Source organism: Strigops habroptila, chromosome 12 (genome assembly GCF_004027225.2).
Source record: "Strigops habroptila isolate Jane chromosome 12, bStrHab1.2.pri, whole genome shotgun sequence".
NCBI lineage: Eukaryota > Metazoa > Chordata > Aves > Psittaciformes > Psittacidae > Strigops > Strigops habroptila.
In genome coordinates, this window is record NC_044288.2 from 8215609 (window position 1) to 8228691 (window position 13083).

Sequence of the window (13083 nt, forward strand, 5' to 3'; positions counted from 1 at the left end):
TTATTTAATAGAATATGATTTGTGAGAAATGGAACAACAAGGTTTGGAATGGTAGGCCCTGCTGGTTCTGCCCTGCAGTAGAGAAACACAAGTTCCCTGTGAAACCTGTTCTTAGTCATACGCTTGTCATTGAAGCTCTTCTACAGAATCGTAGAATCCCAGACTGGTTTGGGTTAGAACAGACCTTAACACTCCTCCAGCTCCAACCTCTGCCACGGGCAGGGACACCTTCCACTACAGCAGGTTGCTCCAAGCCCCTGTGTCCAACCTGGCCTTGAACACTGCCAGGGATGGGGCAGCCACAGCTTCTCTGGGCACCCTGTGCCAGCGCCTCAGCACCCTCACAGGGAAGAGCTTCTGCCTCAGAGCTCATCTCAATCTCCCTGTTTAAGTTTGAAAGTTATTTTCCATTAGGGATATAAGTAAAGCCTTTCGTTGGTGTAAACTGAAGTCACTTTGTTCTGAGCTCAGTCTTTCCTGGTTTATCAAGTCATGATACAGCATTTATCTAGGTCTGTGATAAAGGGAATGGTGTTGATCATCTTGGCTTTTATAGGGGCTGTAGAACAGTGGTACTGGGTGCGTTTCTGTATAGGCTTTGGTTAAACACTGTCATCTGTAGTAGATCTTTAATTCATTACAGGGGACGTGCTTGTAATCCAGAGCAGCACTGTTACTGAAGTGGCACAGTTCTCTGTTTTAAGTTCAAAATGTGAAAGAAAACTGAAAATAAGTAGGTTCTGTATCAAAGTTATTTGGGGGGCTGCTTGGTTTGGCTGGTTTGTGGATGTGTTGTGCTTACAGGCAGGCAACAGGAGTGTTGGAGTCTGCACCCCGAGACCCCTCTGCCTTTGGGTAAGTTGTGGGTATTTAATGCTCACTGATAACAGCTGAGCTGCGCGCACCCTGCATGTGCCCGTGGGAGCTTAGGGCAGCCTGGCAGGAAAACATTGGGATTTACCAATTTTCAGTCTCTTAAAACTTCAGTGAGTACGTTACAAGAGACAGAAGAGACCATTGTAACCAGTGGTAACCAGAAAACTGCGGTTTTGAACCAATTTTCAATTGGCAAATATACAAATATCGTCATGACAAGGATAGTGTCAATTGCCTTGGTTTAGATATTTTTTCCTGGTTGAACTGAAAACCACCTTCCTGCCTAGGAGGGTATAACAATAATGAGTAGTTTCTGTAGTTAATAAAGAAATAACTAAGCAATTCAAGAAATGTAATCAGTTGGTGTGTGCAGCTGAGTGTTTACATTGTTCTCGTTGCTGGAAGATAAGACTGGGCCAGATGGCAATGACATTGAGAATCGGTTCTTTACTGTTAGTTTGGTCATACTACTCAGACAGATAAGTAACTCGTTAAGAATATGTTAGTTCAATAGTAAGGTGACTTAGGCTGCAGAACCAGGACACACAGTGTGCAGTATTTTGTGATCAGGGTGCATCATGAGTGAATGCAATTCGTGCTTGAGCATTAGATTAGAAGTAGGAGCAAAATGAATAGTCTTATCAACTGACAAGTCAAATAAATACAGTCAAATTCTGAGTCAAATATAGTTTCTTCCCACCCTAGACATATTGCATCTATCTCTTTCCTTGGAGTTGGCAGTTGGATGTGAAAGGTTTTTCTTAGAGGTTTTTAGGAGCCAGTTGCAAGTGTTCTGGTTTTGTAATTTATAATAGCACCACTGAATGCCTTAGTTGTCTGTGTATCTGAAAAAAACTTGTATTATACATTGCCCCTGAGCTTTTCTTTAGGGTAGATTTTTTTAAGGTGACAATTGCAAAGCTGAGAGCTGCTGCTTTGATGAGCACCCACAGGTTTCCTGAGATGCTGCTGCTCTGATCTCTAGCTCTCAGCCATTTGCCTTAAACGCAGTTAGGTTTGAATCTGTTAACCAACTTTTAATCATGGAATCCCAGGCTGGTTTGTGTTGGAAGGGAGCTTAATGCTCATCCAGTTCCAACCCCCTGCCACGGGCAGGGACACCTTCCACTAGAGCAGGTTGCTCCAAGCCCCTGTGTCTAACCTGGCCTTGAACACTGCCAAGGATGGAATCTGTTCACGACATTCCCATTGCGTGTGTGTACCTTGCTATTGGCGCTTATTTAATTTGCATTTTAAAAATGAATTTACCCTTCAACAGAACCGTGCCAGGGTGAGCACAGTTTCAGACAGAAAGGCTCATCACACCGAGCTTTCATGCACTGGTGGAGAGTTGCAAGTCGTAGACTATAAATGTCAGTAATTCTTGTTGCTGGAAGTTTTCATCTCTTCACTAGAGGGTTTTTGGGTTTAGAATATAAAGTCACCGGAAGGTAATACATTTTTTAAATAATACTATATTGTTATGGGATCAGTGCACAGGAGCGTGCACATCATGTTGTGTCGGGGGGGCTTTACATTCTTCACAGTAAAGAGAGAAGAACAAGGAAAAAGCCAGTGTTTTCTGCAGTCATGAACGACTACACTAGGGGAGGTTCTTCAGAAGAGCCAGCAACCTTCTCTGCCGCATCTTTCTGCTCAGAGGTTCGTAGCCGGTTGCTGTGAGTCCGATGGCCACCGTATCGGTGTCCGGCTGGCACAGCCTCACCAGAGGCACATAGTGCCAGTGTCACCACATGTCACCATGTGTCCCCCAGACCCCGGCCACCAGCCTCCGGGACCCGGGAAGGGGACAACGGGACCTGCAGGGGGACCAGGACCCAGGAAGGGGAAACTCCACATCCCCATAAACGTTTCCACACCTGACTTAATGAAGTTTGAACCTTGAGCCTGGTTTGAAAGTCTCTGGTAAATGATTAACACCGACATGGCTTTGGTTAAACAACTTGATTTCTACAGAGCTCATGCCTGTGGCTGCATCTTCTTCTCTTTAAGTCTTTCCAGTTTACCCACACATAGTTCCTTGACTGGCAATGATAAATCTGTCTATACAAGTGAATAAAGTTAGATTTTCTATAGCTTCTGAAAGCACATGGGAACGGAGCTCAGGACCCTCAAACAAACACCGTGCCTCTCAAAATAAAATCAATTCAAGTTTTTACAAATTTAGAACTCTTAAAATTTGGATTTATTTTTCTTCTCTCATCTCTGCTGCTTGACTTGTATTTCGATAAGAATCATAGTTTTTTAGGGGTTTGAGTTTAAAAACATTTCTGCAAATAACGATACCTTTTTCATTATTCTATTATCTCAGAGTGTAATTTCCCTCCCTTACCTCTTCCTTAGGAAGTGGTTGTTTGTCTTTTACTATAGGTAAAAGATTTACATGAAACCTCCAGCCAGCTCGCTGTGGCTCTTGCAGGAGTCCTTATGCATGATAATCCCTCTGTTCTCCATGTTTCAGGCAGGCAAAATTGTGTTTTACACAACCAGGGGACTGTCAGTGTCTGGCAGCTCTCCACACAGTTAGTAAATATTGGCCTTATCTGATACAGCCAGGCTTGAAAAGATATGCCAGGAGCCCAGATTAGATTGCTGGCTACTGCTTTATTAATCAGTGTAATAATTTATTTTTAGTTTTGGAAGTCATATCATCTGTTTTCTTTCTCATATTACATTTTCTATGGTTCTGGTGCAGAAAATGAGCCCTATTTAAAAATTAAAGGTGATTGAACAGTTTCAGTGGAATATGTTTGGCACTACCACGGTTTCTATGACAGTTGATGAATATTTCCTTAAAAATGCTCTTGTCAGAAATGCGTAAGGTATAAAGAGTTTTATTTTTGTATCTAAATCAGCTGTCTTCAAAACTCTGCACAGAAAGATGTCTCCATCTTTTTCTGGCTTTAATCATGTTAACGAAATGAAGTTCTCAAGTTATATATTCCTTATTTAAAATCATAGGCTCCCAGCCTGTATTTCAGTGTTTAAACTGAGATTTTGAGTAGAAGAAAAGGAAGATGTAGAGAAAATAAGACAACTTACAGTAGCTTTTGACTGGCCAGTGATTACTGATTTAATTGGGGGGGGGGGGGGGGGGGAGGGTGTCTGCATGTAACACTACAACGTGGAGAAACAGTTTAGTTCCTCAACAGTTTAGTCGAAAAACAAAGCAAAAGACACCACAACAAACCCAACAACAGAAGAAAGTAATGTCTGCGCCATCCCTGGCAGTGTTCAAGGCCGGGTTGGACACAGGGGCTTGGAGCAACCTGCTCTAGTGGAACGTGTCCCTGCTTGTGGGAGGGGGTTGGAACTAGATGAGCTTTAAGGCCCCTTCCAACCCAAATCATTCTAGGATTATGTGGTACCTGCATGGTCTGTATCGAACAGCTTTGTGTTAAGAGGCAGAAGAAGTAGGTTTGAATCCTCAGCTTCTGTGAGGTTCCATGAGGACAAGAAACCTCGTGGAACCTACCTGCAAATCCATAGCCATTAGCTTCTATCTTCATGGAAGGAGATGGGGCCATGCGATGGCAGTTTCCATTGCTACAGTATTCATTCCTCGAGTGCCTCTGCTCCGAGGAAGGCAGTCCTGCTTTGTAGAAATTAGGATGAGCGTGTAATTAAAGATGCCTGTTTGCAAGCACATCAAATAAATGTAACCGGGTTAAATTACATTCTGCCATTACTTGGATGTTGAGTGCTGGATTGTGCAACCTTAGTGTTTTATTATAGCTCTCTGCTCTTTAGAGAAGACAAATTAATTGGAAAACACTGAAAAGCTATCATATGGATCATAAACAGGATTACAGTCTATCGGGGACAGGCTTCTGTTGACAGGCTACCTAGTGCTGGTTGTCAGACTCTGGAGTAATAGAGCAGAAGTAGTGTTGTAGCAGTTCACAAATGTCTGAACACAGCGGAGGAATGTGATGGATTCGAGTTCTTTTCCAAGTTCTGGAAAGGAGCGTTCTTTCCTGGATGGGCTTTCTTCTTCCCCTTTTCCTCAAGGTTGACTCATTTACTTCATTCCCTGGCCAGTCTTTCCTGTTGAAGCCTTCACACCACCCTTGCTCTCATCTTAACACTTCTGTCCTCCTTCCCATGGCTATTCCAGCATGTTCAGGCTGTTGCTATGTTCTTGTCTGGTTTTCACTTTTCTGCTCAGCCCTCTCTACTGTAGCTCAGGCATGGGTCACCTTCACCCCTAGCTCAAACCAGCTTCTTGTCTTTTAGGGGAGTCCATATGTACCTAGGTCTCCACGTGCCTATACTGTGTCTTTATTTCCCCTAACACAAGTAATTTTCCCTTTTCTCTGTCCTCTGGTTCCATATTTGTCAGGGTGTGGGCTTCATTGACACGTCTATTTTGGTTTGACTTTTATCCCTCTGTATTCAAGTGGTAAGATTCCTGCTCTTCTTTTTATTATCTAACTCCCTCTCGGTCAGAGCCAATGCACCAGGGACAGGAGTGGTTTCATTTGAGCTGGAGTTCTGAGGGTTTTGTGAACGTTGGAGAGCTATGGGTTTGGTTTTTTTAAATGTGTAACCAAATCTGCTCAGACTTTCTTGATGAAAGGAAAAGGAATTTTCCATGCAAAAGCCAGCCCACATGCAAATGTTCAGCCCACATTGGGGACCGTGGATGTTCTGGAGAGCTTCCGAGTAGAGGCACCAGTGTCTTAAAAAAAGGTGTTATTTTCTAGCTTCATCTGGAAATTGCTGGAACCCTGTTGGACAGAATTCTCTGTGAAAATCAATTTCAGCATACACTATAGAAATGGCAGTTTAAAATGGTGCAAATAAAGCCAACAAGATGGGCCTTACCACAGGCAGCCCTCAGCAGGTCTGGGCTGCATTGCTCACACGTGCTGCAGAGGATCAGGCTCTGAACTTCACAGACACCTCTGGTTGTGCTGGTTCAGCCCTTTACTATTAGAAGCAGCTTGAAGGTGGTTACAACAGATTGTTTATTGTTCCAACAGTGCTTTATTCTTTCGTTAGAGAACCAGCTCTTCGGTTGGAGATGGCCTATGTTTACATAGGAAAACCAGATCCTGAAATTAGGAATACATGTTCTTTTCCTAAAGTGCTGGGGTGAAATGATCATTTGTTACTGTGAATTTATACCCATGTATGGCTTAATTTGCACAGCTTCTTTGGTAATAATATCCCAATAGAAAACTCTGTGATAATACTGGAAATGAAGCTCTTGTAGAACTCCATGCAGGCTGCAGGGAATGTGACAGTAATGAAAACAATGTGGAATAAGAGCGTGTTTTAAGAGTCAATTTTAAAGGTTAGGGTAATTGTGCAAGAAACTTGGCTTCAGAAACGTGTAAGGCAAGTAATCCTGACCTAGTCAAATAGGCCGTGAAAAATCCATACAGCTTTCCTTATGCTTTACGGAATTCAGTGTTTAACTCTTTCAGAGTCTGTGTGCAGAGCTGGGATATCTGAGGTTAAAGGCAATCCATTTCTTGCAGTTAGGAATATTATGTTTGCCAGCATCCCATAGATCTTAATTTAAAGTATTTCTGTGCCTTTTTTTTTCTGTAGCCCTGGAATGAGATCAGATGTAAGCTCTTCTCCATCCACAACCTCAGCAACTACGGGACCACCTCCCAAGCTCTGTCTTGTCTGCTCTGACGAGGCCTCGGGGTGTCATTATGGGGTTCTTACTTGTGGCAGCTGCAAAGTGTTCTTCAAGAGAGCTGTAGAAGGTAAGACATGGCATGGGGAATTTCCTGTTTAAAAGTAGGAAATCCACATCCAAAACCAGTCTACTTAATCTGACTGGAATCCGTGCTTTTGCCAGAATCCTCCTGGAGAATCCCATCCATTATATCACTGATCTTTTCATAGTAAATAACATTGATAATGGTGTATTATCTGAAGCATAGATTCCATTTACATTTATAAAATGCTCCCATTCACTCACAGTGTAAAAGGATGTTTTGTTGTCTTGGCTTTTTGTTTCTGTCGTTTTCTTTCACTGTTGTTTTTGTTTATTTGCCCTGTTTATATACAGATATCTGTGTGATTAGATCTGTCGAGTTTGTGAGTTTTAAGGTCAGTGTTAGCTGGTTTGTGTGTAAAACTGTACATGAAACTTGATACATCTGGTTTATGTGAGGTTATGGTAGTTTCTCAGTTTCTGCTATAAGCAGTATTGGTTAAATTACATACATGTCCATGCATGTTATTTGCAGGGGTAACTAGGTAACAGAAGCATGTGTTTGGCTTTGGATTGTTGAGATTTCTCTCTAATCACAGGAAGAAAATCATTCTGGAAAATAGAGATGATGGAAAACTAATGGTGTATCTGTAGTGTGTATTGCAGAATAAGTAATTGTGAGTTTGGGGCAGCGTAAGTAGCCATTTTATGATGAACTTGGGTTGTACCTCAGTCATTATTCACTTCAGTGTCAGAGAGGTGCAGAAAAGTATAATTACATATTGAGCATATTGTCAGTGTCTCTGAAAGGGTCGCAGTTTCTGTCTCGTGAAATGATGCTGTTCTCGGTTACAGCCTTCCAGGCTTTCCTGTCTCATGCCTTCTTCGTGCAGCATTACTGGGTAGTTTGAAGTGAGTCAGACTGTCATTTTCTGCTGACGTTTTTGCACACTGGGTTTCACTGGAGACAAGGTTGTGTTGACAAAGATGAGCCACCATTCAGTCCTTCAGAAGAAGCACTTTCTGCCAGTTCCCAGCCCACTGGATGCAATAGGGAGCTGTGTGGAAGTGCAGAGCCTCTTGGAGGGATCAGAAGCGTTGAGTTCTTATCACAGTTTTTGCTAGTCACCAGGAGAAGGGATGTCAGTTCTGTGGGAGGCAGAGCCTGTTCCTGGAGAGTAACAGGAGACAGTATGAGCTCAAGTGCAGGGCACTGGGCTGCGTGGGCTCACCGTGACTCCCAGCTGGTCCTGTGTGGAGTTGCACTCCCATTTATAGCCAGGCTCTTTAGTTGAAGCAAATAGTCATCTGTATCCTTAATGGAAATAGGTCACTGGGTATCCCTCAGGAGTAGTATTGTGTGGCAGCTGGGTATACATCATAGCCTTGGTTTTGCACATCCTTAAACAAATCACAGAAGTACCGATACATGAAGAAATCAATCTAGTGATTCTTTCTGGTCAGTGATGCAACTTGCTACATCTTATATCAGCTGAATTAATCTTAAAAATGAAAGAAGGCTTGTAGCTGAAAAACTGCAATCAATTCCTCAAGGCTTACCTCTGCTTTCGTTTTTATTGTCTCATAGATTATCCCAACCTTAATCCTTCTGATTAAGTCATAGAATCCCAGACTGGTTTGTGTTGGAAGGATCTTAACGCTCATCCAGTTCCAACCCCCTGCCACGGGCAGGGGCACCTTCCACTAGAGCAGGTTGCTCCAAGCCCCGTCCAACCTGGCCGGATACTGTGCATGTTTTCAGGAGCCATTCCAGGATCTGTTGGCTCTAGAATTCACTTTAAGGAACAAATAATTTGCTTTGTCTCTTACAGGCATTTTTCTTATTAGGAACATATGTAAAAGAAATTTGTTTCTGCAATATCCTTTTTACTAATAGCTGCCAGGCAGCTGTCAGTACGTACACCAAACTGGCTCTGCACACTGGTCATCCAGCCTTTAGCCTGAAACCTTGTTTTGTATCGTTGTCTACACACACGTGTGCTGTGACAGAAACAGCCACAGAAACTGTTTCTGTCACAGAAAGTATCGGTATTTAGAAAATCAATATAGTGTCTTTCTTTCAGCAAAGAGTAGACCCAGAGAAGAGGAAGGTTGAAGGTGGGACATCAGCTGTATATTTATATGCAGCTCTTCATGCAAACGGGCTTTGTTCAGGAGCCCCGGGTGGCCAAAGCCATCTTGTTCTAGTTCTTCTTTTCGTGGTGGTTCAGAGCCTTCATCCCAGAAGCAGCCCTGTTCACCCCCCAACAGCCTCGATCCTCCCCGCCTCCGCTTCCTCGCCTTGCTTCACATCCTCACACCTTCCCTCCCCTTCAGCTTCCCAACACCTCTGCCTCCTGCTGTGCTCCAGATCATCCTTCTTCTTCAGCATTTCTAATTCCATCTTCCAAAGTCTGCAGTTTCTAACCTTTTATACGCCAGCGTGCTCAAATGTGCAAAGACTTGTTCAGTCTTGCTGAGCTTCGGAGCCCCTGGCACTGGCTGGTGCAACACTGAAGAGTGTCCAGCCTCTGTAAAATGCCCCTGTCTGCTGTAAATCCCCTTGGAAACATCTCCAGTTGCTCACTCCCAGTTTTTACCAGTGAAGTATCTGGGTTTTGAGCAATAAAGATAATTCCTTCATGCAGCTGGCCCGTTTGTTATCTGGGCAGCAGCCAGACACAGAGCAGAAAGCGGCATCAGCTTCCCTTTATTTTCGCACAAAATGTTCATGTGACAAGAAGGCTTTAATAGGATGTAATACAAAGAAATAGTGTAGCTTTCACCTAAAAAAAAAGGCAAGAATAGGCAAGTAGTAAATACAAGAAACCAAACAGCACCTTCACAAAGGTGAAGCTCTTTGTTAGGAGAAAAATGAAACAGCTCAGGAAATTCACCCCTGAAGCAACTGTATTGACTGTGTGAAGCATGGTCTCATTGAACATCTTGTGATGAAATTGCAGTCTCTGTTTGATTGCAGCGCTGACAGTCATTGGTTTGTATTTCACATGTGTGTGTATGTTCTGTATTTACAAGTACGCAAATACAAAACAGAATCGTGAATGATGGGTCTATTTTCTGACTTATCTTAAACACAAAGATTACACAAGGGTCAGGAAGGGTTCGTCTTCTTCACAGGAAGAGAGAGGGGGGTCATTCGTAAAGACATTGAGTGCTTCCTTGGAATGTCAACTTGAAACACTTCCCTGGAGAAGGTTGACTAAAGCCATAGTAATCAACTCTACATATCCATTAATTTCACAGCTGAGTTGAAACAAATCACTTTACCAAGCTCTTCTGTGAGAAAACTCTCAGATTCCATTGTTAATAACTCAGTATTGGGAAAACATGTCTGTTCCTCACAATATTATACTATCAGGACTTTGAAATACAGTGAACAGCCTAGGTTGCAGCTTTGCACCCTCTAAAGCAACATGTTTCTTGATCTGTATGTGGCAGAAGGATATATGTTTCAGTAATACCTTTCTCTACATAAGTTCTGTTGAGACATTTATTCATATGACTTAAAAAATTAAGAATAGGTACTGCTCCTCTGTTGCCCTGCTCTCATCAGCTAAGGAATACAGTTTAATGTGTGTAGTTCAAGTTTTGCCGTGTTTCTCGAGTCAGTTTTCCTCTGAGCCTGTGAACCCATGAAAATGTCAGAGAACTTGGTTTGCCCAGCTCAGACTCTTAACTTAAACAAAGAGGAGGTCTCATGACTTTGAAAATGCTGAAAGCTTGGTCTGTGTATCTGTAGAAATGGTTACATGTATACTTCCAAAATGTGTTTATGAACGCTGTTTACATCTTTTGTGGAACTATTTAGAGAAATTGGAAACAATATCGCTATAGAAGATAGCATGTAAGGATGTGAAAGTAAGAGAAAAATTGATTTAAGAACAGAATTTGCCTGATGTTAACAAATAGAAAACAGGATTTCTACCTAAAATTATTGGCTTTGGTGTCTAAATATGAGAAATATGTTTGGCATATAGATGCATGAAATCATATGGGTACTGATCTTATTTTGGCAAGAAATGAGGTACAATAAGTAAAGTTGTTCTGTAGTCCCCAGCTCTTTAACATTACTGAGAGAGAAGGAATGCCCTCCTGTGCTGCTCTGAGCTGACAGTTCTTTCCATGTGCTTGTGAACAGGGCAGCACAACTACCTGTGTGCCGGGAGGAACGACTGCATCATCGACAAAATTCGGAGGAAAAACTGCCCAGCGTGCCGCTACCGGAAGTGTCTCCAGGCGGGAATGAATCTCGAAGGTACCTTGTGTTCAAATCCCATTCTTATGTTTGAGTCTTAGGCAATGAAAAGGTGATGCTGCTTATGAAGCAATTACCTGAGCAGCACTTTAACATGTTAAAAGTACCGGGGTTTGTGGCATGTGTGAGGAGTTTAATGAAAAGCAGGAGGTTTCTACGCTGCCGTTTCTCCTGTCCTTTCCTATCGCACTCAGCTGCTCGCGCTCGGGCTGTTCAGCAGAAGTGAGTCATACCCGCAGAGCAGGGTTATTTTTTGTTCCTGTCAGCACATATATCTTGTTGCCTTTTCACTGACTGTGAGACAGCAGAACTCCAGGAGATCACCTGTAGGAAAGTGTGATGCCGGCTTGTCCTGACTCAGGAGAGTGACCTGGCACCGAAACCATGGCGTAGAGGGAAAGCCCAGAGGCACAGACCTAAACTTGGATGGGGCTTAGATAGTCAGAGTGAAGAGAAGAGGTTTTGTTCATGCTGGTGATCCTTCTTAAATCTCTCTAGAAAAGATAGACTAAATAAATAAATTTAAATGTATTTGTTCTCTGCCAAGTCCTGAATGGCTTATGAGAAACTGAAGACCATCAACTAGAGATTTAGTAGCAGTTGTAAAGTGGCATAAAACATTTTTATTAGTGTCAGCTATGTTTTATGCTTGGTATTTTTTCCTTGAGCTGTAGAGATTAATACAGTTCTTACCAGCAGAGTTATCATGGTGATACTGGTATAATCAAAATTGTCAGATAAAATAAAAATGTCAGAAATGTATTTGTGGGATAGAAATATGAATAGAGCTTCATTCAGTCAGTGATAATATCCTTTGGTAGAGTGTAAGTAGTGCATTACATTAAAGAGATGGATGACACGTATAATTTTTATTTTGAGGTGGAAAAGAATACATTTTAGTTTGAGTTGTTTCTATTTTTTCTCACCATAGTTGTTTTCAGAATATAGATATTAATGTCTATAGATTCTTGTATCTATATCATATATATGATATATATAAAAATGTGGAGAATATTCATGTATCTTCATATAGATTCATTTATCTATGTGAACAAAGCACTTTATAATGTACATTACTCCAGTAGTAAGCCCTTCCATTCCAATAGCAAGCCTTAGTTTGTGGGAATTCATTTTAAAGCAGACCCCAACAGAGCTCTCTCGGGCTCTAGGATGAGTTCTTTGAGTTCCTTTCTGCACCAGAGAAAATGGAAATGGAATGACGTCTGATACTTGCCACTTTTCCGCATGGAGTCTGGAGCCCTTCCAGCTATAGTTTGTGTGCCTGAATTCTGGCACAGAGGATCCCAGAGAACACTGACTTTTTGGAGGGTGGATGTCGTTACATAAGTTGTTGGAAAAGGCAAAGCGGAGCTTTTGTGGCTGAGAGGGAAAAGGATCTAGAAACTCGGCAACGCAGAAATGGAAGAACCCAGGATAATGTGAAACAGTGAAAAAGAAGCATGAAAACAAGGATTTATTGGACAGAGCTGAACAGATGGTGAATTGGTTGTAATTCCAGAAGAACTCTCAGGAAAAAAAAACTGGAAGGCAGCATAAAGCGCAGAAGAGACTAAAGAGAAGTTCCTTTCACCTTGTCTATTTCAGGGTCACTGTTCAGGAATTACTGTTCTTTAAAAGCTAATTAAATAGGCATACTTTTTAGACAGTAATTTCTTTTTGGCAAGTCATCAGATGTATCCTCAGTGCATAAATAATGGCTATCAGCAAACCAGTTAAGGAATGGTGAGAGATCAGACTGTCCCAGCACGGCCCTTGTGCTTGCCCCTGCTTGCCGGTAGGCTTCTTCCAGGAATCTGTCCAGGCACATTGGGAATAGCTCTCGGTTTCAAATACCTACAGTGAGTTTCACAGTTAGGTATCGGGTAGAAGACTAACTTATTTATAAATAACTAAATACATACACAAAATCTACCATGCCGTGTTTTAATTCTGACCTGCTCTTGTGCTGAGGCGAAAATGGCTCGTTCTGCGCTTAGAAAGATGTTACTTGACCACTTTCTCTTATAGTCTGTTTTCTCATCAGTCATACCTCTGGCCCTACTTATCAATCTTTCCTGGAATGTGTTTATTTCTATTGCATGGGGGTTTGGGTGTAGGGGACTGGAAGAACATACAACTATCAAACTGCAGGTACTAGAGATTTACACAGAGAATAATGGTATTTTGTATTGCAGCTTCTGTTTCTCTGAATTCTCATTTCCACTTCCCTCGT

The 13083-nt window shown here is 42.2% G+C and overlaps 1 protein-coding gene across 1 annotated transcript in view; it reads left to right on the plus strand.

Moving 5' to 3' along the window:
- Positions 1–13083, plus strand: part of NR3C1 (nuclear receptor subfamily 3 group C member 1) — a 58622-nt gene that overhangs the window by 28933 nt on the left and 16606 nt on the right. Inside the window, exons 3-4 of the mRNA XM_030503961.1 lie at positions 6457–6620; positions 10734–10850. Of these exons, the coding sequence (XP_030359821.1) occupies positions 6457–6620; positions 10734–10850 (281 nt within the window). The remainder of the gene's footprint in view (positions 1–6456; positions 6621–10733; positions 10851–13083) is intronic.